The sequence below is a fragment of the Sapajus apella genome, unplaced genomic scaffold (genome assembly GCF_009761245.1).
Source record: "Sapajus apella isolate SASKATOON/1434 unplaced genomic scaffold, GSC_monkey_1.0 scaffold12, whole genome shotgun sequence".
Classification (NCBI taxonomy): Eukaryota; Metazoa; Chordata; class Mammalia; order Primates; family Cebidae; genus Sapajus; species Sapajus apella.
The window spans coordinates 37,680,144-37,706,352 of NW_022436952.1; the positions used below are offsets into that span (position 1 = coordinate 37,680,144).

General features: G+C 38.5%; 1 protein-coding gene across 1 annotated transcript in view; it reads right to left on the minus strand.

The window, feature by feature from the left end:
- Nucleotides 1-26,209, minus strand: part of TAOK1 (TAO kinase 1) — a 178,512-nt gene that overhangs the window by 50,915 nt on the left and 101,388 nt on the right. The window contains exons 8-12 of the mRNA XM_032279350.1: nt 22,410-22,501; nt 13,049-13,142; nt 9,906-9,987; nt 4,527-4,694; nt 1,444-1,647 (exon numbers count right to left, since the gene is read on the minus strand). Of these exons, the coding sequence (XP_032135241.1) occupies nt 1,444-1,647; nt 4,527-4,694; nt 9,906-9,987; nt 13,049-13,142; nt 22,410-22,501 (640 nt within the window). The remainder of the gene's footprint in view (nt 1-1,443; nt 1,648-4,526; nt 4,695-9,905; nt 9,988-13,048; nt 13,143-22,409; nt 22,502-26,209) is intronic.

Here is a 26,209-nt window from a genome sequence, read left to right on the forward strand (position 1 = left end):
AGCCTCCTTAGTAGCTGGGATTAGAAGCATGCACCACCATGCTGAGCTAATTTTTAAATTTTTTGTAGAGACAGGGTTTCACCACGTTGCCCAGGCTGGCCTCCAACTCCAGTCTCAATCAATCTGCCCACCTCAGCTTCCCAAAGTGCTGGAATTACAAGGGTGGGTCTCCACTCCCAGCCTTAGCATTCCTATTAATTGTTAAAAGGAGTTACCTGACTTTCCAATATTTTTCAAAAAATTAAAAATTTTATACTCAAAAACGTAAAGAATAATGCTGTAAACAGCCACATTTCCTCAACCCAGAATCCACATTTTCTACCATTACATTCAGCTTTATTTTTAAGATATAAACATCTTGGCGCGGTGGCTCACACCTGTAATCCCAGCACTTTGGGAGGCTGAGGTGGGCGATCACTTGAAGTCAGCAGTTCAAGACCAGCCTGGCCAACAGGGTGAAACCTTATCTCTACTAAGAACACAAAAATTAGCCAGGCAGGGTGGTATGTGCCTATAATTCCAGCTACCTGCGAGACTGAGCCAGGAGGATCACTTGAACCTGAGAGATGGAGGTTGCAGTGAGCCAAGATCGTAGCCACTGCTCTCCAGCCTGGGCGACAGAGTGAGACTCCATCTCAAAAACAAACAAACAAACAAACAAACAAAAAAAACCACACACATATATATATATATAAACATATTGATAAAAAAAAAAACACACATATATATATATATATATATATATATATATATATAAACATATCGATAACATGAAAGTCACTTTTGATCATCACTCATCCCAACCATTTCTCACTCCCTAAAGGCAACCATTATCGTGAATTTCATGTGAATCCTTTCTATTTTTTAGTATTTTATTTTCCATGTAAATGACTTCAAATAATATATTTGAAATTTTTATATCTTTTCTAATATTTTAAAATAATTCCACATTCTTTTTTTATTCTGAAAATATTAATTTTCCAAATGGAGATAACAGGTTAGGAGTTACCAAAGTTATTTCCATTAAAAAAAAAAGTTCCAAACTTTTTTTTTTTTTTTTTGAGACAGGGTCTCACTCTGTCTCCCAGGCTGGACTGCAGTGGTGCAATCTTGGCTCACTGCAACTTCCACCTCCCAGGTTCAAGTGATTCTCCCACCTCAACCTCCCAAGTGGCTGGGAGTACAGGCATGCGCCACCACGCCTAGCTAATTTTTGTATTTTTAGTAGAGAAAGGGTTTCATCATGTTGGCCAGGTGGGTCTCAAACTCCTGGCCTCAAGTGATCCAACCCCCTCGGCCTCCCAAAGTGCTGGGATTACAGGCGTCTAGCTATGTTCCAAACTTGTGGAAACTTCCCTTTTTTCCTTCTTCCTTCTCTTAAACTAACATGAAGAAAACAGTTTACCAACACTGAATTTTTTTCATAGAAATCCAAATACTCACAGGTTTTAAGTGGATAACAGAACTGTTAGACATGACTGTGTGGTCTCCCTCCATCATGTCTAGCTCACTCTTGTCATCTGAGACATCTGGAAGACTGTTAACACTACTGCTTTGGCTGCTGGCACTGATGGACATACTGGGAATAGACTGATTACTTCCAACACTATTCACTGTTCCTGTCCGGCCAACACCATGATCTTGTTCCTAAGAGAAAAGAAGATTCAGATTCAGTTCAAATATTTATATCTCTTCTGAATTCTTGATTATAAGCACCTAGCACAGTATTCGGCACAGAGTCTCATTAGAAAGTTGGTCTATCATGAGAAATTCCTTTTATTTTCCAAGACCAGAAAGTTTATCAACCATTAGTTTATTGAAAAACAAAACTGACCAACAAGTAAATAACAAAAAACTCAACGAATTGTCTACAACAAAGTCAGTTGACCAGTTTTGGGTGATTTTCAAAGTATAATATTTTCTCTCAATTGCTCGACTTTTTAAGTAACCATTTCTACAATATATCTCATGGGGTATATATAGAGATCCTGCTCATTTCTCAATAATTTTTGGTTAATACAAATCATCCTTAAAAAAAAAAAAAAGTACTGGTTATTTTGGGCACACTGCCTATTCAGTAGCCCTGCTCCATAAGGAGCATTAAAAAAAAAAAAAAATTACTAAAAACCCCATTGTAGCTGTTATTCTTCCTTAATGAATCAGCCTTTTACAAGTAGATTCTTTATTCCTGAAAACATAGTCTCTAGATTACCTGTCTTGTTTTTCGTTATTTTTTCTTGCATTTCAATAGGTTTTGGGGGGACTTTAGATTATCTTTTTACCACCAAATAATTTAACATTAATTCCTAACTATTCTTGTGTAAACTAACAATTACACATTATATTATTTCAAATGACAATCATAAGAAAACAGGCGGCCTGTAGTATCTGGGTACCAACATTACAGTAGTCTTACCATACTAGAATTCTGTAAGATATGCAGAATTTAATAAACTACAGACATATATATAAATAGGGATATTTCTTATATCCCTAGCCTAACAGAGATATTGTTAATGATTTAACTACATAGAACTTTATTCATTTCACAACTTTATTAAAGTATTTCACATATCTGAAATAATCCCAATTTTCTAGTGACTATCATTAAGAACTAAAAAAAAATTCCCAAACCAAAAATTTTAAGTTTAAAAAGTCTTACATTTGACTGTTTGTTAATTATTTAGTGATATTTAAAAAAAAAAAAAAAAAAGAAACTATTGTTCATGGTTTCAGAATGCAAAGTGGTCTCTCTCAATGGAAAGCAAAAGAAAAGAATAAAATTTTTTGGAATTCTGACAGGGGCAAAGAAGAAACAAAATATTTAGAGAAAACAATAGCTTTACACATAATATACTTTATATGTATATTTCTTCATGAGGAAGTTTGTAACACTTCTATAGCAAATCTGCATTACCATTCTCCCTAAGAGGTAACACAGGAAGAACTTGGCCTTAAGAGTAAAAGAGGTGGCCGGGCGCGGTGGCTCACGCCTGTAATCCCAGCACTTTGGGAGGCCGAGGCAGGTGGATCACGAGGTCAAGAGATCGAGACCATCCTGGTCAACATGGTGAAACCCCGTCTCTACTAAAAATACAAAAAATCAGCTGGGCATGGTGGCACGTGCCTGTAATCCCAGCTACTCAGGAGGCTGAGGCAGGAGAATTGCCTGAACCCAGGAGGCGGAGGCTGCGGTGAGCCGAGATCGCGCCATTGCACTCCAGCCTGGGTAACAAGAGTGAAACTCCGTCTCCAAAAAAAAAAAAAAAAAAAAAAAAAAGTAAAAGAGGTATGAATTTGAACCCATGTTCCTCTATCTACAGTGAGCAACTTAATTCTCAGCCATGCTTTCCTCATCTGTAAAATGAGTATTTTAGAACAGTGTAGGCTGGGTGCAGTGGCTCACACTTGTAATCCCAGCACTTTGGGAGGTTGAGGCAGACAGATCACTTGAGGCCAGGAGTTCAAGGATAGCCTGGCCAACATAGTGAAACCTTGTGTCTACTAAAAATAAAAAAAATTAGTTGGGTGTGGTGGCACATGCCTGTAGTCCGAGCTACTCAGGAGGTTGAAGGGGGAAAATCGCTTGAACCTAGGAGGTGAAGGTTGGCAGTAAGCCGAGATTGTGCCACCTCCAAACTGGGCTACAGAACAAAACCCTATCTTAAAAAACAAACAAACAAAACCACTGTAGGTAGAATGAAATCAAGTTTCCTTGGTGACAAAGTAGACTGCCTAATAACTTTCTCATGACTTCTCAGAGAGTACATCCAACCTTCAGATTCTGTAATTTCAAGAACTTCCAAAAGCACATCAGATGGAACTGGACAATCAGTCAAAAAAGGGTTCAGGCCGGGCACAGCGGCCCATGCCTATAATCCCAGCACTTTGGGAGGCCAAACTGGGTGGATCACATGAGGTCAGGAGTTCAAGACCAGCTTTGCCACGAGGTGAAACCCCATCTCTACTAAAAATACGAAAAAACAAAACAAAACAAAACAAAACAAAACATTAGCCAGGTGTGGTGGTGTGTGCCTGTAATCCCAGCTAATCGGGAGGTTGAGGCATGAGAATCACTTGAACCTGGGAGGCAGAGTTTGCGGTGAGCCGAGATCACGTCATTGCACTTCAGCCTGGGCAACAAGAGCAAAACTCCATCTCAAAAAAAAAGGGGGGGCGGGTTCAGTGGCCAAGAAATTAGAGAAGGACTAGATTAAACAAAGGTGAACAGGTTTCTTTAATAAAAGAACCTTCACTATGACAATGTATAGCATAAAGGGGTTGGATTTAAAACCTTCAATCTAACATGATTAAAAAGAGTTTAAACAAAATTTTTTTTTATTTTTCTTATTTCTCCAAGGAAAAAGGACATTTTGTCCCCCCACCTAACTGGGATTTTATAGGACCAGTGTTAAGAAAGTACAACCTGGAAACTCTTGGTATATAAGGTATATTATGGCAGGGCAAGCTGCATAAGGAAAGAAACCAATAGAGAAAACTCAACATTGGAGTCATTTATCTATTACCTCTTCTTCTTCCTGTGCTTCTACTGCTGGTCCATTATGTGCCTCCTGGAAAAGCAGTTTTTTCATCTTTCGATATTGCAGATTGTCCAGCTCTCTTACTGCATCCTTTGTCCTCTGAATGAGATCTATTAACACGGTTTCAGGGCGCTCCCGAAGAACAAACATGTGCTAAATAGGGTAGAAGGTAAAAGGCTGATTTTCTTTTTTTCTTCAATTAATGCCAATGTACTCCTTCTCAGACCCTACAGATAATATCCTATGATAGATAACGCATATAATCTCTAGCTAAATGATTCTGTTAAATTTCTTCTATTTATAAAATTATAACTTACATACATGTACTCTGTGCATAACTACTCCTGTACATTTTATAAAAATGGAACATAATATTTTTTCTTTATTTTGAACATATTTTTGTTGGCCAACTAAAAATGCAGAGTTAAAATAATTGAATGGCCGGGCGCGGTGGCTCAAGCCTGTAATCCCAGCACTTTGGGAGGCTGAGGCGGGTGGATCACGAGGTCAAGAGATCAAGACCACCCTGGTCAACATGGTGAAACCCCGTCTCTACTAAAAATACAAAACATTAGCTGGGCATGGTGGCGCGTGCCTGTAATCCCAGCTACTGAGGAGGTTGAGGCAGGAGAATTGCCTGAACCCAGGAGGCGGAGGTTGCAGTGAGCCGAGATCGCGCCATTGCACTCCAGCCTGGGTAACAAGAGTGAAACTCCGTCTCAAAAAAAAAAAATAATAATAATAATAATAATTGAAGGGTTGGTGGGGCACAGTGGCTCACGCCTGTAATCCCAGCACTTTGGGAAGCTGAGGCGGGTGGATAACGAGGTCAAGAAGAGTTCAAGACTAGCCTGACCAACGTGGTTAAACCCCATCTCTACTAAAAATATAAAAATTAGCTGGGCATGGTGGTGCGTGCCTGTAATCCCAGCTTCTTGGGAGGCTGAGGCAGGAGAATTACTTGAACTGGGACCTGCGAAGCAGAGGTTACAGTGAGCCGAGACCACGCCACTGCATGCACTCCAGCCTGGGCTATATCTCAAAAAAAAAAAAAAAATAATAATAATAATAAAATAAATTGAAGGGTCTAAACACTAAGAATTAAGCCCAATCAAAGCTTTCAAGGTCTACATATTCTAAGAACTGAGGATTTCATACAAAAAACATGTTCAGTTCTAAGTCATATTAGGTTTCAACAGGAATGTATTTAGTGATGGTGAATTATGAAAGATGAACTTAGGTATTATGGGTTCCTTTATATGCTGCATGAATCATATTCTTCATAAAATACTAACAGGGATTAAAAGCCATTAAATTATTACTGCTTTTTATAACCTAGCATTTAATATAATTTAACCTTATCAAATACAAAAAGTAGAAAAAACAATTCGACCATTATGATGATCACTATTACACTGTAACATATTTCTTTTCAGAAATTTTCTATGTATAAAATTTGTTTTGTAGATACATAGTTAGCATGTATATTCCAGAAAGACATATTCTGCCATCCCTTGAGTTCCATGAGATATCTTTGAATTCTTAGACAACTTTTACCTTCTTTGTAGCTCAAAATTTATTTCTTCTTTATGCAAAGAGTTGTTAACTATGCATCACAGCCCACTGTAACCTTAAACTTCTGGACTCAAGCAATCCTCCCACCTCAAGCCTCTCAAGCAGCTATGACTACAGGTATGCACCACCATTTCCAGCTAATATTTCTTCTTTTGGTGGGGGTGGTAGAGACAGGGTCTTGCTATGTTGCCCAGGGTGGTCTTGAACTCCTGGCCTCAATTGACCCTCCCAGGTTGGCCTTCCAAAGCACTGGGATTACAGGCATGAACCACTGCGCCCAGCCTCCATACAATATTTTATTCCATTTTCACAGTCATAACTATTATTATTTTAGCTGGGTGCAGTGGCTCATACCTGTAATCACAGCACTTGGGAGACCAAGGCAGGCAGATCACTTGAGGTCAGGAGTTCAAGACCAACCTGGCCAACATAGTGAAACCCTAAAAATATAAAAAATTAGCAGGGCGTGGAGGTGTAGGCCTGTAATCTCAGCTACTCAGAAGGCCGAGGCATGAGAATCACTTGAACCCAGGAGGTGGAGGTTGCAGTGAGCTGAGATCATGTAACTCCACTCCAGCCTGGGTGACAGAGCAAGACTCTGTCTCCGAAACAAAAAATTAATAATTATTATTTAAAACTTATAAACATAATGCCTGTAGAATATTTCATCAAATGTTTGATGAAATATTATTTAAACATTATTTAAACCAAATTATTTAAACATTACTCTAATTTGGGGCAGCTATTTCCAATTTTTAATTACATGATAAATAGCTTCATACATTAAAAATTTTTTATTAATTTTTTTTCTTTTTTTTTCTTTATGATGGACTGCAACAGAAATGTAATTAGGCCAAAAGATAAGAAGCTCATTACAAATATTTCCTATCATTTCAAATAGGGCTGTGATAATACATGCTAGGGGCCAGGCAAATGAATACTATTAATATATGCAGACTTAGGATCTAATCACCAAATACCAGTGGGCTGGGTTACTACTACCTGACTTAGAAAGGCTTCTTTTCCTTATATTTGGTGAACGTAAGAAGCCAGTCACATTCTTCCTTTTTCCTTAGTTTGGTGCATACCACTATTTACAATATTGTCTTCCTCTTTCTTTCCTTTTTTTTTTTTTTTTTTGGAGACAGAATCTCATTCTATCGCCCAGGCTGGAGTGCAGTGGCGCTATCTTGGCTCACTGCAACCTCCGCTTCCAAGGGTTCGAGCGATTTTCGTGCCTCAGCCTCCTAAGTAGTTGGGACTACAGGTGTACACCACCACACTCCGCTAATTGTTGTATTTTTAGTACAGATAGGGTTTCGTCATGTTGTCTAGGCTGATCTCAAACTGCTGACCTCAAGCGATCCACCCATCTCAGCCTCCCAAAGAGTTGGGGTTATAGGCATGGGCCACCGTGCCTGATCTACTATTTATAATATTGTCTTATCCAAAACATAAAACCTTATATTTCTAAGTTTCACTGTTTGTTAGATTTTGCTGTTTTTTTTTTTTTTGAGACAGAGTCTTACTCTGTCACCCAGGCTGGAGTGCAGTGGCACGATCTTGGCTTACTGCAACCTCTGCCTCCTAAGGAGCTGGGACTACAAGCACGTACCACCATGCCTGGCTTTTTTTTTTTTTTTTAAGTAGAGACAGGGTTTCACCATGTTGGCCAGGCTGGTTTTGAACTCCTGACCTTGTGACCCGCCCACATCAGCCTCCCAAAATGCTGGGATTACAGGTGTGAGCCACTGTGGCCGGCTGCTTATTTTTTTTTAACCAACATAATTCCTAGCTATATTAACGCTTCTGCTAGCTACTATGAGTGCCTATTTATTCAGGCTTTCATTTCTTAAATGACGAGTAAGCTTACTGCCTGGGATTTCTCAACCGTTACTGAAATTTTGCATGGCTTTTCTATACACTGTGGGTGCAAATAATACTACTGAATATATATGTGATCCTTTCAAATTAATTTGTGGCTTTAACTGATGTGTCAGTGAAATAAACTGAACTTGTTTGAAATTCTAAGACATTAGTGTAAATATAGTTTACTTAATCTTTTTCTTTTTTTCTTTCTTTTTTTTTTTTTTGAGATGGAGTCTCACTCTGTCACCCAGGCTGGAGTGCAGTGGCACGACCTCGGCTCACTGCAACCTCTGCCTCCAGTTCAAGCGATTCTTCTTCCTTAGCCTCCTCAGTAGCTGAGATTACAGGTGCATGCCACTACGCCGAGCTAATTTTTGTATTTTTAGTAGAGATGAGGTTTCACCATCTTGGCCAGGTTGGTCTCGGTCTCCAACTCCTAACCTTGTGATCCACCTGTACCTCAGCCTCCCAAAGTGCTGAGATAACAGGTGTGAGCCACCTTGCCAAGCCAGTTTACTTAAATCTTATAGTAAAAGATTAAAAAGATTCCTTGGGGTCCCAAAAAGATAGAGCCAAATCCTACTTATCATTGTCTAACGTAAATATTTTAAGAACTATAATAAAGTCAGTAATATTACTATTGCTATTAATAAGACAACCCTCAAATGAAATATTTTTTAAGACCAGAAAGCATACACAAATCATGTATTTAAATTAGTTAACCAAGTCTGCTGAAAACTGAATAGAACGCACATATTTTAAAAATATTTCATTGCCAAGTTAGAAAAATATATTTCCAAATAAGGAAACAGTAGTATTATTTCCAAGCTCCTCTTCTCCCACATGTAATGTAAATACATTCATGTTATATATCTTTCTTTCATATTATATTAATATTAGACAGATCAATATATTAAGTGTGGCAGATCTAAAAATTAAGCAAAAGCCTGGGCATGGTGACTCACACCTATAATCCCAGCATTTTGGGAGGCCTAAGGTGGGCAGATCACAAGGTTAGGAGTTTGAGACCAGCCTGGCCAATATGGTGAAACCCCGTGTCTACTAAAAATACAAAAATTAGCCGGGCATGGTGGCAGGCACCTGTAGTCTCAACTATTCGGGAGGCTAAGGCAGGAGAATCGCTTGAACCAGGGAATCGGAGGTTGCAGTGAGCTGAGATTGCACCACTGCACTCCAGCCTGGGCGACAAAGCGAGACTCTGTCTCAAAACAAAACAAAACAAAACAAAACAAATCAAGCAAAAAGTTCAACTATGTTTTATCAACTTTGAAATAAGACACTATTCCACATGAATTCAAATTTATAACTCATGAACATATTCTTGCACATGTAAGTATTTGGCTATTTGAATACTTGGCTATATATTTAGACACGGTAACAGCAGCTAATCAATTTGAAAAAAAAATTAAAAAATTTAGTATCTATAAAAAAAGAAAAAAAAATTTAGTACCTAAGAAAAGTTCCCAGAAACAACAGTATAAAAAAACAAGTATTTCAGTAAAAACTAGTAGAGTTACTTAATCCTAATTCAGAATCATAATAAAATACATTCTTTACAATCATTTCTTAGGGATAAGAACAAATTTAAAGTATAATAGAACTGGTGGCTCACGCCTATAATCCCAGCACTGAGAGGCTGAGGCAGGTGGATCATGTGAGCCCAGGAGTTCGATACCAGCTTTGGCAATGTGGCAAAACCCTGTTTCTACCACAAACACAAAAATTAGCCAGGTAGAGTGGTGAGTGTCTGTAGTCCCAGCTACTTGGGAGGCCGAGGTGGGAGGATCGCTTGAGCCTGGTGGTCAAGGCTGCAGGAGTCGTGATTGTGCCGCTGCACACCAGCCTGGGTGACAAAGTGAGACCCTGTCTTAAAATAAAATAAACTATAATAGAACTGACCTTTAAAAGTTCCTCTGATGTAGGACGATCTTGAGGGATTTTCTGGAGGCAAGAATCTACAAAGTTTCGAAAATAATCAGACCTATTGTAAAGGAAAGTATCAAGTGAACATATTGCTATTTCCTTTAAAAATACATCCACAAATCATGGCAAGTGCCGACTGGTGGGAGGGGGAATGGAAAGGGAATTCTTAAAAAAAAGCAGAGACTATATAGTTTCATATAAGTCTATGAAAATCAATGGAAAGCAACCAATGAATGGTTACCATTTTCCAAAGATAAACTCACACAGATAACTTTAAAATCCTGCTCCTATATATTTACATATCACAACACATACCACATTGAGGCAGAATGAGGGAAGCCTATCTACTTTTTATTTTTGCATTCAAATCCAAGATAACATTCCATTCCTTTCCATTTCCCTTTTCTTTTCCTTTTTGCTAAGCCTTTCTTATAATAAGCTCTTTCTTATTATAAGACCTCTTATAATAAGCTTTCTTGGCCTGGCGCTGTGGCTCACACCTGTAATCCTAGCACTTTGAGAGGCCAAGGTGGGTGGATCACCTGAGGTCAGGAGTTCAAGACCAGCCTGGCCATCATGGTGAAACCCCATCTTTAAAAAAAAAAAAAAAAAAAGCTTTCTTATAATAAGCTCTTTCTTATTTGCCCCTTGGATCGTCTTCTATATAGCATGTTTCAGAATATCACTCTATCTGCTCTGGAGAGAGCATTTTTATACCTGAGTATTTGGTGCCCCTGAGCAAATGGATAAGACTTCCATTAAACCTAGAAAACCAATTAAGATATTTCTAAGAGCCGGGCGCGATGGCTCAAGCCTGTAATCCCAGCACTTTGGGAGGCCAAGGCGGGTGGATCACGAGGTCAAGAGATTGAGACCATCCTGGTCAACATGGTGAAACCCCGTCTCTACTAAAAATACAAAAAATTAGCTGGGCATGGTGGCGCGTGCCTGTAATCCCAGCTACTCAGGAGGCTGAGGCAGGAGAATTGCCTGAACCCAGGAGGCGGAGGTTGCGGTGAGCCGAGATTGCGCCATTGCACTCCAGCCTGGGTAACATGAGTGAAACTCCGTCTCAAAAAAAAAAAAAGATATTTTTAAGAGCCAGATGCGGTGGTTCACACCTGTAATCCCAGAACTTTGGGAGCTGAGGCGGGTGGATTACCAGAGGTCAGGAGTTGGAGATCAGCCTGACTAACATGGAGAAAACCCCTTCTCTACTAAAAATACAAAATTAGCCAGGTGTCGTTGAGCGCTCCTGTAATCCCAGCTACTTGGGAGGCTGAGGTAGGAAAATCACTTGAACTCGGGAGGCAGAGGTTATAGTGAGGCAAGATTGCACCACTGCACATGAGCAAAACTCAGTCTCCAAAAAAAAAAAGGTATTTTTAAAAACATTAGAAGTCTGTAACACATTATTATATAGTGTTATTGACAAGAGTTCAATGAGTAAGGCAGTAAATAATTACTCCGTCAATGTTTGTCTCTAATATTCAAATAAGATTTTAAGTTCCTTGTAGGCAAAAATTCTTTTATAAATCCCCAAGTCTCAAACACAGTCTGTGTTCAATCTATTTATTACTTGTATGTAACAGATATGGTTTCAATGTTTTTGTTTTCTCCAAAACTAATACTGAAACTTAATCTCCAATGCAACAGTGTTGGGAGGTGGGGCCTAATGGGAATTGTTCAGGTCATGAATGGGTTAATGCTGCTATAAAAAGGACTTGCAGGAGAGGGTTCTCTCTCTCTCCTGCTCTTTGCCATGTGAGGACACAATGCTTCTCCCCTCCAAAGGATGCAGAGTTAAAGGCACCATCTTGGAAGCAGGAGGACCAGGGCCTAATCTGCCAGTGCCTTCATCCCGGACTTCCCAGCCTCCATAAAGTGAGAAATAAATATCTGTTCTTTACAAATTACCTGGCCTCTGATATTCTGTTATAGCAGTGCAAAATGTACTAAAGCATACCATAACACTAAACTCAGTGTCAAAAGATTCGTTCTGTATAATTCTAAACACAAAGTAGAGTTATAGAGAAAACAGTCTTTTGGCACAGAATTTTAGCATTATGTATTTGTTTAGTAGAGTTATATGGCATATTCTTTTCTTTTTTTTTTTGAGGCGGAGTTTAGCTCGTTACCCAGGCTGGAGTGCAATGGTGCGAACTCTGCTCACCGCAACCTCCGCCTCCTGGGTTCAAGCAATTCTCCTGCCTCAGCCTCCTACGTAGCTAGGACTACAGGCATGCACCACCATGCCCAGCTAATTTTTGTATTTTTAGTAGAGACGGGGTTTCACCATGTTGACCAGGATGGTCTCAATCTCTTGACCTTGTGATCCACCCGCCTCAGCCTCCAAAAGTGCTGGGATTATAGGCATGAGCCACTGCGCCCAGCCATATGGCACATTCTTTTTTTTTTTTTAAACGGAGTTTCGCTCTTGTTACCCAGGCTGGAGTGCAATGGCGCGATCTCGGCTCACCACAACCTCCGCCTCCTGGGTTCAGGCAATTCTCCTGCCTCAACCTCCTCAGTAGCTGGGATTACAGGCACGCACCACCATGCCCAGCTAATGTTTTGTATTTTTAGTAGAGACGGGGTTTCACCATGTTGACCAGGATGGTCTCGATCGCTTGACCTCGTGATCCACCCGCCTCAGCCTCCCAAAGTGCTGGGATTACAGGCGTGAGCCACCGCGCATATGGCACCTTCTTAAGTGGCAAAGACTCATATCAATATGCCATAATTATGTAATCTTTAAATAATTTAGTACCCCTAATTTATATATCTGTGAATTACAAAGTATTTATTAAATATGCTCAACATTCCCCTAGAATTTATCAAATGCTAGATAAGGAAAAGTGAAATATAAATTCTTATGAAAATGAATATTTTCCGCATTCATGTGACATCATTCATCCTTTTCTGAACTGTTATACATATGCTATGAAATGGAGACATGACAAAGGATATATATAATATTTAAAAGGATAAAATAGCCTATTTTAATATATTATAAGGTGATACATTTTACCTAATTGAAATTATATCATTTTGATAACAGATTACAAAAAAGCATTTCATTTATTCAATATTGAGCAATATATCTTAACAATACTCACCATTCATTAGACTGTAGTGTAGGGGATTCATTTTGGGCTATGTGATATAAGGCACTCATTGCATTCATATTAAATAAAGGAGGCTTCCTTTCCGCTGTAAAAGAAACATTCCTGTTAAAATATGTGCCGGGGTACTTAAGTACTGGTCACAACTTTTTTTAAAAAATGATTTTATTTTGAAACAGTCTTAAACTTACCCAAAAAACTGCAAGTAGAGTTCAAAGAGCTTTTTTTCTTTTTCTTTTTTTTTCTGAGACAGGGTCTTACTCTGTCACCCAGGCTGCAGTGCAGTGGCACAATCTCAGCTCACTGCAGCTTTGACCTCCTGTGCTCAAGCAATCCTCCCACCTCAGACTCCCAAGTAGCTGGGACCACAGGTGTGCACCACCATGCCCAATTAATTTTTGTATTTTCTGTAGAGGTGGGGTTTCACCATGTTGCCCAAGATAGTCTTGAACTCTTGAGCTCAAGCAATCCTCCCAACTTGGTCTCCCAAAGTGCTAAGATTATAGGCATCAGTCACCACCCCCACCCCACCTCAAAAAACTTTTTCAGGTGAATCAATTGAAAATAAATTGCTAACCTGATGTCTCACCATCCTTAATATATACTTGAGTGTGTATTTCCTATAAAGAAGAACATTTTCCTAAGGAACCACAGTACATCCATTAGATCAGGCCATTTAATAGTGATACATAACTATCATCTAATCCCCAAACTATGTTCAACTTTCATTCATGTGTCCTAGTAATATCCTGAGTAGCAATAGTGAGCTTTGAGCACTGGCAATCTTCAAGGAATGTGTTCGCTGTATCCAAGTGGTCAAACTTATTGACATAAAATTGTTCATATTTCCCCATTACTCTTTTAATGTCTGTAAAATCTGTAGTGATTATCATCTCTTACTCCTGATATTGGAAATTTGTGTCTTCTCTCTTTTTTTTTTGTGATTAGTTTGGCTAGAGGTTTAACAATTTTTTTGATCTAAGATTCCCAGTTTTTGGTTTCATTGATTTTCTCTATTGTTTCTCAGTTTTCTATTCAACTGATTTCTGCTTTGATCTTTATTATCCTCTACCTTCTGCTTATTTTGTGTTGACTTTACTCTTTGTTTAGTTTATATATATATATATATATTTTTTTTATTGTACTTTAGATTCTGGGGTACATGTGCAGATCATGCAGGATTGTTGCATAGGTACATACATGGCAATGTGGTTTGCTGCCTCCATCCCCCCGTCACCTGTATCTGACATTTCTCCCCATGGTATCCCTCCTCAACCTCCCTACCCACTGCTGTCCCTCCCCTAATCCCCCCAACAGACCCCAGTGTGTGATGCTCCCCTCCCTGTGTCCATGTGTTCTCATTGTTCAACACTCGACCATGAGTGAGAACATGTGGTGTTTGAATTTCTGTTCTTGTGTCATTTTCCTGAGAATGATGGTTTCCAGATTCATCCATGTCCCTAAAAAGGACACAAACTCGTCGTTTTTTATGGCTGCATAGTATTCCAGTGTATATGTGCCACATTTTCCTTGTCTAGTCTATCATCGATGGGCATTTGGGTTGGTTCCAGGTCTCTGCTATTGTAACCAGTGCCATAATGAACATATGTGTGCATGTGTCTTTATAACAGAACAATTTATAATCCTTTGGATATGTACCCAGTAATGGGATTGCTGGGTCAAACAGGAATTTCTATTTTTAGGTTCTTGAGGAATCACCACACTATCTTCCACAATGGTTGAACTAATTTATACTCCCACCAACAGTGTAAAAATGTTCCTATTTCTTCACATCCTCTCTAGCATCTGTTGTCTCCAGATTTTTTAATGATCTCCATTCTAACTGGTATGAGATGGTATCTCAATATGGTTTTGATTTGCATCTCCCTAATGACCAGTGATGATAAGCATTTTTTCATGTTTGTTGGCCTCATATATGTCTTCTTTTGAGAAGTGTTCATGTCCTTTGCCCACTTTTGAATGGGTTTTATTTCCTGTAAATCTGTTTTCACTCTTTGTAGATTCTGGATATTAGCTCTTTGTCAGAGAGGTAAATTGCAAATTTTTTTTTCCCTATTCTGTTGGTTGCCGGTTCACTCCTAATGATTGTTTCTTTTGCTGTACAGAAGCTCTGGAGTTTAATTAGATCCCATTTATCTATTTTGGCTTTTGTTGCTGTTGCTTTTGGTGTTTTGGTCATGAAGTCCTTGCCTATGCCTACGTCCTGAATGGTTTTGCCTAGGTTTTCTTTTAGGGTTTTTATGGTGTTAGGTCTAATGTTTAAGTCTTTAATCCATCTGGAGTTAATTTTAGTGTAAGGTGTCAGGAAAGGGTTCAGTTTCTGTTTTCTGCACATGGCTACTCAGTTATCCCAACACCATTTATTAAACAGGGAATCCTTTCCCCGTTGCTTGTTTTTGTCAGGTTTGTCAAAGATCAGATGGTTGTAGATGTGTGGCGTTGCCTCTGAGGCCTCTGTTCTGTTCCATTGGTCTAAATCTCCATTTTGGTACCAGTACCATGCTGTTTTGATTACTGTAGCCTTGTAGTACAGTTTGAAGTCAGGTAGCATGATGCCTCCAGCCATGTTATTTTTGCTTAGGATTGTCTGGCTATGTGGGCTCTCTTTTGGTTCCATATGAAGTTTAAGGTGGTTTTTTCCAGTTCTGTGAAGAGGGTCATAGGTAGCTTGATGGGGATAGCATTGAATCTATAAATTACTTTGGGCAGTATGGCCATTTTTAGTTTCTTAAGGTAAAAATTGAAGTCATGACTTTGACAAATTGAAGTGCAGTCGCTCTTCTGAATCTGTGGGTTCTGCATCCACAGACTGAAACAACCAATAGAAATATTTCAACCACAGACTGAAAATGCTTGGGGAAAAAATAATAAAAATAACAATATGGGCCGGGCGCGGTGGCTCAAGCCTGAAATCCCAGCACTTTGGGAGGCTGAGGCGGGTGGATCACGAGGTCAAGAGATCGAGACCATCCGGGTCAACATGGTGAAACCCCGTCTCTACTAAAAATACAAAAAATTAGCTGGGCATGGTGGCGCGTGCTTGTAATCCCAGCGACTCAGGAGGCTGAGGCAGGAGAATTGCCTGAACCCAGGAGGCGGAGGTTGCGGTGAGCCGAGATCGCGCCATTACACTCCAGCCTGGGTAACAAGAGCGAAACTCCGTCTCAAAAAAAAAAATAAAATAAAAATAACAATATAACAATAAAAATAAAAATTTTTAAGACAACTACTTACATGGCATTTATATTGTATTAGGTATGATAAGTAATCCAGATATTATTTAAAGTATTTGGGAGGATATGTACAGGTTACATGCAGAAACTACACCATTTTATATGAGCCTTAAGCATCTGCACTTTTTGTAATCTGTGGGGGTTCTGGAACCAGTTCTCTCAAGATACTGAGACATATGGGGCTCTAGAATGTCCCTCAGTTTGAGTTTTTCTGACATTTCCTATTATTAGAGTTAGGCTAAACACTTTTGGCAGCAATATCACAGTGGTAATGCTATAATTTGCTTACTGCATCCTATGAGGTGTCACATGACTTTGAGAAGTTCTGTTACTGATGGCATTCACTTTGATCACTTAAGGCCCATGTCTGCCAGTCTTCTTCATGATAAAGTTTTTCTTTTCTCCTTTGTAATTATTAAGTATTTTGTAAGACAGTACTCTGAATCTACATCAATATTCTGCTTCTCATAAAACTTTCAATTTTATTATTTTATTTATTTATTGTATAGAGTCATAGATTTAGATTTTATTTAATAAGTTATAATTTATCATTTATTTTGATGTTCAAATTGTCTCATATTTGAGCAGTAGAAACCTTTTTAAGCTGGCTTGTGTCTTTTGGACACACCCCATTATTCCTTGGTTACTTTCTTGCTTTCTGGTACACTCAGATGTCCTAGCCTCATTTTGTACTTTCCCTAGCCCAGACCCTGGATCAATGATTTCTCCAAAGGGCTGTTGTGCTAGGTGTGCTTACTGCTACTTGGGTGTCACTGCTCTCAGACATACTCAATGAACAGAGTTGGGAATATATACAGGTATATAATTTATACACCTGTGTGTACAAATACATGATATAAATATTTTTATTTAAAAACAATAAATTCACTACAGTATCTCAAATTCGAATCCAACACCATAGTGTTTATTCTAGCTTTCTTCTTGCATATTTGTAAAGTCCTTCTCTGACAATGAGAAACCCTGCTCTCATTATCCTTTATATATATATGTATGTTTATGTGTATATAATACACACAAACATACATACATACATACTTATTTATACTTATTTATTTATTTATTTATTCTGAGACAGAGTCTTGCTCTGTTGCCCAGGCTGGAGTGCAGTGGCACAATCTCGGCTCACTGCAACCTGCACCTCCCAGGTTCAAGCAATTCTCCTGCCTCAGCCTCCTGAGCTGGGACTACAGGCATTCGCCACCATGCCTGGCCAATTTTTTTTTAATAGAGACAGTGTTTCACCATGTTGACCAGGCTGGTCTCAAACTCCTGACCTCAGGTGATCTGCCCATCTCAGCCTCCCAAAGTGCTGGGATTATAGCATGAGCCACCACACCCGGCCCTCAATATATTTTCCTATTTGATAAATTCCTCCTATGTAACCAACCAACATCCTATCTTTGTAACCATCTTCTCTCCTCTTAAGAAGATGCCCTCCTTTCCCTATTCAAATTCTGAATCCCCATTCCATTTCACCCTACAGTGTGAACAACCTCTTGGTCACTAAGTCTTTTAAAAGATATGCCATCAATATATCAAACCAGAACATATCTTTTTAATTTTGTCATTCAGGATTAAATTAGAAATCTCTCAATTTTATCAAAGAACATTAAACTTAGCTAAAAATCACAGAAGAGATTCACCAAATTTTCAATCTGTTAGACTCTCATAAATTCAAATAACATTTTTTTGCTTGAGACAGAGTGTCAATCTGTCACCCAGACCAGAATGCAGTGGTGTGATCTCAGCTCACTGCAACCTCTAGCTCTCAGGTCCAAGAGATTCTCCTGTCTCAGCTTCCGAAGTAGCTAGGAATACAGGGATGCACCACCACACTCGGCTAATTTTTGCAGTTTTAATATAGATGAGGTTTCACCAAGTTGGCCAGGCTGGTATAAAACTCCTGACTGCAAGTGATTCACCCGCCTTGGCCTCCCAAAGTGCTGGGATTACAGGTATGAGCCACTGCACCTGGCCAAATATTTTCTATCTCAAATTTTTATAAGCTACTACTAAACTTTTTTCTTTTTTTGAGATAAGGTCTCGCCTTGTCACCTGGGCTGGAGTGCACTGGAGCGATCTTAGCTCACTGCAACCTTGACCCCTTTGGCTCAAGTGATCTTCTCACCTCAACCCCCCAAACAGCTGGGACTACAGGTGCATGCCACCACACCCAACTATTTTTTTTTATTTTTTGTAGAGACGGGGTTTTTCCATGTTACCCAGGTGGGTCTCCAACTCCCAGGCTCAAGTGATCTTCCCATCTTGGCCTCCTTTAAAGTGTTAGGATTAGATGCATGAGCCACCACTAAACTTTAAACTAAATTTATTTTAAGTTAGAGGTACTATTCCTCATTAACTTGTGCACATTTCTAAAATGTGTCTGCCAATAATTTGGATTGCCTCTGTAAAATTAATACCTCCAAAACTCAAGAGGAAATTAGATGAAACTGAGATAGAAAACATGAATGGTCTAGAAAGTAAACCTCAGAAGCAATGTCCAATAATAAAATTTCCAGAGAAACAGTTCAAATTATATATACTTATACAGAAGAGTGATCATCAAAAGGTTAAATGGGTTAAAATGTTACTATTTTCATTTATTCCTCTCAATGAGAAGAAGGACTTTGTGTCCTTTTCTTTCCTGTATTATTTTAATTTAATTAATTTGTTTTTTTAGAAAGGGTCTCACTCTGTCACCCAGGCTGAGGTATAGTTGCATAAACATAGCTCACTGCAGCCTCAAACTCCTGGGCTAAAGGGCATCCTCTCACCTCAGTCTCCTGAGTAGCTGGGACTACAGGTGTGAGGTTACCATGCCCAGCTAATTGTTCTTGGTTTTGATAGAGACAAGGTCTTGCTGTGCTGCCCAGGCTGGTCTCAAACTCCTGGCTTTAAGCAATCCTTCCACCTTGGCCTCCCAAAGTGCTAGGATTACAAACGTAAGCCACTGTACCCAGCTGAGAGTAGAATGATGGATAATTTATTTTCTTTTCACTCCTTTCGTATTTCTACAATTTCACATCCTAGACATTTAATTAAAAATGGTAAATTAATATTTTTATAAAGATGATTATATAATCATGCAGCTTGAACAACAAAGAATCTTCATCAGATTAACTATAAAGAAACATAGAAACCCACTCATAAAAAGTTATGCATTATAAGATTTCTTGGTATTAAGACATAACCAAGTAATTTCAACCTTTGTGACACTAAAGCATGAAAGAGTCATATCTATTCACAACTACGTTTATCAAGACCAATAACAGTATAATTGATGTAAATTTTTTCTCTTACCTATACTGTAACAAAATAGTTTGCTTTAATTTGCTATCCTTAACTCTTCCAAAGTAGAAAAGCATATTATAATAAATATGTGTCCCAAGACTGAATCTAATTTGTATTGAAAATCGTACCACACATCTGTAATCCCAGCACTTTGGGAGGCGGAGGTGGGTGGATCACCTCAGGTCAGTAGTTCGAGACCAGCCTGGCCAACATGGTGAAACCCCATCTCTACTAAAAATGCAAAAATTAACTGGGCATGGTGGCTGACGCCTGTAGTTTCAGCTACTCGGGAGGCTGAGGCAGGAGAATACCTTGAACCTGGGAGGTGGAAACTGCAGTGAGACAAGATTGTGCCACTGCACTCCAGCCTGGGTGATATAACGGGGTGTTTCCAAAAAAAAAAAAAAAAAAAAAAAGAAAAGAAAAGAGAAGAGAAGAGAAAAGAAAAGAAAGAAAGAAAAGAAAATCATACCTCTAGACCTGTGTTATCTAACAGGGTAGCTAACTAGCCACATGGGACTATTTAAATGCTAATGTATTTAAATGAAACCTTAGAAAATTCAGTCCCTTAGCTGAAAAGCCACAGATACAGAACAACTTCTTTCACTGCAGAAAGTTTTCCTGGCCTTTGCTACTTTAGATCTTTCGTCTAGAGCCATAATCAGGCTTAAAATATAGTGCTACTTTAGATCTTTCAATTAGAACCATAATCAGACTTAGCACTTCAAAATATTCAAAACATTTATAAGTAAAATGTTTACAGTTATTATGAAAGATTATAAAAGCAAAGATACCAAATAAATGTCTAAAATTCTAAAATATTCTTTCAAATATTTCACCCACATAAAATTATTTAAAGGCAGTCACATCTAAAGTTGCTTTATTATAAATATAAAAACTTCTTTTGTGAAGGAACTCTGTTTTATGAACTAGAATAAAAAGAAGCTAGAAATAAGAAGTCATTTCACGGAAACTAGAGTTTAGGTAGATTTTGTTCTAAGCGGAACAATGAGCTAACAAATATCGTCTAATCAAATAAATCTTAAAATGTATCCGTGAAATCTAACAGGTCCATTAATGCAATTTCACTATCACTGAGCGGCACATATATGCACCAGCCAGCATTAAGAATGTAAAAGGACCCCTTGAGCAAGGAGTACATTAACCAGTTTCTCTACATGTATATCTAGGCTTCTTAAGAAATTAATTAGGATCTCTAGGTAGGAAAAAGAATCATAGATAAAAGAATAGAGATTAGAGTTTAAGACACTTAAAGGTACTTTCAAATGGAAGAAATAGTTTTGCCAACTTCAAATTAAGACAAAGAAATCATGAGAATGACATTATGGTAATCTCCAAATCTGTTTGTTGATGCTGTTAAACTACAAAACAAAAAGGAGGATATAGAGCTTGAAGGCAGTAGCTAACATAGGAATTCCAACAAAACTGAAAATACTAAGATTACATTTTAGGAAAAAAACTGGACCGCAAGGTAGTCTGGTTATAAAAGAAATCATAACATAAGCAAGATTATACCTTTATTTTACCTCATTTTCCCTATTTGTTTTAGATAACTACTGACAAACTCAGGTAGATAATAATTAATCAAAATTACCAATGGATTTTACTTTTAAAGTATTATTTTCCATCCTTGGTTACTCCTTTTAGAAGGGTTTAGGCAGTGCTATGGCTCATGCTTGAAATCCCCCCACTGTGGGAGGCCAAGGCAGGAGGATAGCTTGAGCCCAGGAGTTCGAGACCAGCCTGAGTGAGCAACATGGCGAAATCCTGTCTCTGCTAAAAATACAAAAAATTAGTCTGGCATGGTGGTATGCACCTGTAGTCCCAGCAACGTAGGAGGCTGAAGTGGAAGGATTGCTTGATCACAGGAAGCAGAGGTTAGAGTAAGCTGAGATTGCACGGCTGCACTCTAGCCTGGGCAACAAAACAAGACCCTGTCTCAAAAGTAAATAAATAAATAAAGTTTAATGCAATAATTTTATAAGAAGATAAAAAGGAAAAGACTATTGGACTGGTAGACTTCCACTGGGAAATCCAGAGCAAGAAGATGGGCAGCATCTTCAATTACAGTGACAGTTTACTGGCTCACATAAGTTATGATGGTCCACTGTTTTTAGCACAGTTCCATTTATGAGCAACTGAACCAAATATGTGCATAAAATCAAACTGCTACAGGAAATTGAGTCCAATCTCTCTCCCTTACTGCAAGACCCTGCTACAGTGATCCATATACCTATCATCATGGCCCCTGTTGAATAAAGTCAGCCTTACCATCTTAAAAAAAAAAAAAAAAAAAAAAAAAAAACTGTAAAAAAAAAAAAAAAAGATATGCAGTCTGACATCTAATTTCATCCCTAATTCAAAGTAAAAAAAAAAAAAAAAAAAAAAGTAATAACTACTCCAGCTAATTATGAATGCTTTATAGAGCTTCCATAGATGGTAAATCTGGTAATCACAAACATATTCTAGGTGTTTAACAAATACTCATTAATGTCAGACATAGGTTCCTCAAAATTAAAACCACAGTGGAAAATTATTTTAGATATAATGGAACAGAGCAAATATACCTAACAGAGCAAATATAATATACTTAACCCTAATATATATAAAAATTATCAAATAACCAAAGTGAAAACCTTAATAAATGTATTGCCCACCTTATAAAGTGACATAAAAGATAAAAATCTATAATTTTTATACATTGGTACAGAAATTGAGGTAAAACATTGATCAAAACTTAATCCATAGTAATGAAGAACAATGCTTACCTAGTTCAATACATGTTATTCCAAGAGACCACACATCTACTTTGCCATCATATTGTCCTTCATCCATGGCTAAAATTACTTCTGGGGCCATCCTAGAACAAAATGTTCACTTAAATTAAAGTTGTTTTTTTTTTTTTTTTTTTTTTAAGTATACTATTCTTTGAGAATGTAACGGTTATCTACATGGAGGTCACTGGTTTGAATTCTAACCAATATATCTGAACGTAAGAATTTTTATAATGGGAACTAAATGTGTTACAGGTTGTGAGGTAAATATCTAGCAATGCATATATAGTGTGAGATTTATTCTCACCATCTGTCATTATCATGTAACAGCTACCCCAAAAGAAGGAGGCTCCCAAGGCAGGATTATATTCTGCATCTGCTCAAGTTTGCAGATTGTAATACTGATTCATATCCTTTAGGCCAATGGTTCTCAAATATTTTGGTCTCAGGATCTCATTACAAAAGTCTAATTTTTGGCCAGGCATGGTGGCTCATGCCTGTAATCCCATCATTTTGGGAGGCTGAGGTGGGCAGATCAGAGGTCAAGAGTTTGAGACTAGCCTGACCAACATGGTGAAACCATTTTTGTATTTTTGTATTCTCTACTAACAATACACAAATTAGCTGAGTGTGGTGGTGTGCTCCTGTAATCAGCTACTCAGGAGGCTGAGGCAGGAGAATCACTTGAACCCGGGAGGCAGAGGTTGCAGTGAGCCGAGATCACACCACTGCACTCCAGCCTGGATGACAGAGTGAGACTCTCTCCAAAAAAAAAAGTCTAATTTTTGCTTGAAAGATTGAATTTTACTATTGGCAACAAATATTGTCAGTTGTTTTCCTTGAAGTTACATGCTTATGTCATTTATTAAAGAAAATTACCTGCCACAATAACCAAGACTGAATAATCACAGTTTGCGTCTTTCTTTCAAATAAAAATGGTGTTCCATGATAAAAATGGCTAGGGTAGTTTACAACTCAATCACACAATTATCAGTCTTATGGGTAACTTATTTGTAAATTAAGCACTAATTCATGTCTTCAACTAGTGTCCCACATTCTTTTTTAAAATTTTAAATTTTTTTTTTTTTTTTTGAGACAGGGTCTCACTCTGTCACCAGGCTGGAGTACAATGGCTTGATCTCAGCTCACTGCAACCTCTGCCTCCTAGGTTCAAGTGATTCTCCCACCTCAGCCTCTCAAGTAGCTGAGACTACAGGCGTGGGCCAATATGCCTGGTTAATTTTTGTATTTCCTGGTAGAGATGGGGCTTTACCATGTTGGCCAGGCTAGTCTCAAACTCCTGACCTCAAGTGATCTGCCCGCCTCAGACTCCCAAAGTTCTGGGATTACAGGCATACACCACTGCATCTGGCCAAGTCTAACATTCTCGACGGTACTTTACCTTACACTTCATTTGTATTTCATGTTAAACATAGATAGACACTTAAAACGGTTGCTGACTGCTTTAATAAGATTATTACCAAGTACTCCCAGTTTGTGTATGTGAGTGTACACATTTATGTGCGTAAGACATATGTATGTATCCAGCTCTCATGTTCTAATCATACTGTAGACAAATTAACAAATATGTAAATAAAGTAAACTTTCAGTAGTCAATAACTATTGGTGTTTCACAATTCTTTTAAGATGTTGAAGTTTGGGAAATCACTAAGTAAAGTTAAAGAAATGCTTTTTCTGTTTTTCTGCAACAAAACCAAAAACAGACAAATGGGACCTAACTAAGCTAAATGGCTTCTGCACAGCAAAACAATCTATCGACACAGTAAACAGACAACCTACAGAGTGGGAGAAAATATCTGCAAACTGCATCTGACAAAAGACCAATATCCAAAATCTCTAAGGGAGTTAAAAAGTAGACAAAGGGCCTGGCACAATGGCTCACGCCTGTAATCCCAGCACTCTGGAAGGCCGAGGCAGGTGGATCAGAAGGTCAAGAGTTCCAGACCAGCCTGGCCAATATGGTGAAACCCTGTCTCTACTAAAAATAAAAAAAATTAGCCAGGTGTGATGGCACACACCTGTAGTCCCAGCCGGGGATTGAGGCAAAGGAATTGCTTGAACCTGGGAGGCAGAGGTTGCAGTGAGCCAAGATCGTGCCACTGCACTCTAGCCTGGGTGACAGAGTGAGACTCCGTCTCAAAAAAAAAAAAGAAAAAGTGGACAAAGGGCATGAGCAAGATACTTCTCAAAAGAAAACATACAAGTGGCCAACAGACATGAAAAAATGCTCAGTATCACTAATCGTCAGAGAAGAGCAAATCAAAACCACACTGAGATAGTCACTCATACACTGTTGGTGGGATTGTAAATTAGTTCTGCTCCTATGGAAAGCACTTTGGAGATTTCTCAAATACCTGTAAGTAAAAATAGAATTACCATTTGACTCAGCAATCCCAATTACTAGGTACATACCCAAGGGAAAATAAATTGTTCTACTGAAAAAACACCTGTACTCATGTTTATCACAGCACTATTCACAAGAGTAAAGACACAGAATCAACCTTAGTGCTCATCAACACTGACTGGATAAAGAAAATATGGTAAAAGCCTGGGCACCATGGCTTATACCTGTAATCCTAACACTTTGGGAGGCCAAGGCAGGTGGATTGCCCAAGCTCAGGAGTTCAAGAACAGCCTGGGAAACATGGCAAAATCCCATCTCTACAAAAAATACAAAAATTAGCCAGGGTGGTGGTGTGTGCCTGTAGTCTCAGCTACTCAGGAGGCTAAGGGGGGATGATCGCTTCAATTCGGGAAGTTGAGGCTGCAGTGAGCTGAGATCATGCCACTGCACTCCAGCCTGGGTGACAAAGTGAGACCTTGTCTCAAAAAAAAAAGAAAAAGAAAACATGGTACATATACATCATGGAATCCTACACAGCCATTAAAAAAATGAAATCATGTCCTCTGCAGCAACATGAATGTAGCTGGAGGCCATTATCCTAAGTGAATTAACACAGAAACAGAAAATCAAATACTACATGTTCTTGCTTATAAATGGGAGCTAAGCACTGCGTATACATGGACATAAAGACAGGAACAACAGACATGTGGACTCCAAAAGAGGAGAGGGAGGGAGCGGGACAAGGTATGAAGAACTTCCTAGTGGGTACTATATTCACTATTTGGGTAAAGAGTTCAATTGACACTCAAACTTCAGCATCACGCAATACATTGACGTAACAAAACTGCACATGTACCGCCCAAATCTAAAATTTAAAATAAATATTTTTCTCTGGTATTTGAAAATAATGTGAATGCTATGCCTACTTGTCAAGAATGTTATCCATTTGTTTATCTGATTAACTAGACAGACTTTCTAATAAAGTTACTTAACACTCTTTCAAAAAAAAGTATTTTTTGTATTTTTCATTGAAGGACTTTCCAGGGCCTTTTAATTATCTTTTCTATGTTAATTTTCTTTTTGAGACAGGTCTCACTCTGTTGCTCAGGCTGGAGTATAGTGGCATGATCATAGCTCACTGCAGCCACAACCTTTTGAGCTCAGGCAATCCACCTGTCTCAGCCTCCTGACCAGCTAGGACTACAGGTGTGTGCCACCATACCTGGCTAATATTTACTTTTTTTTTTTTTTTTTTTTTGGTCTTTTTACGCTGACCAGGTCAGTACTGATCTCCTGGCTTCAGTGATCCTGCCTCTTTAGTCTCTCAAAGTGCTGGATTACGGGTGTGAGGCACCATGCCCAGCCCAGGGCCTTTTAAAATTTTTTGTGTTTTTATTTTTATTTCTGGAGACACGATCTCACTCCATTG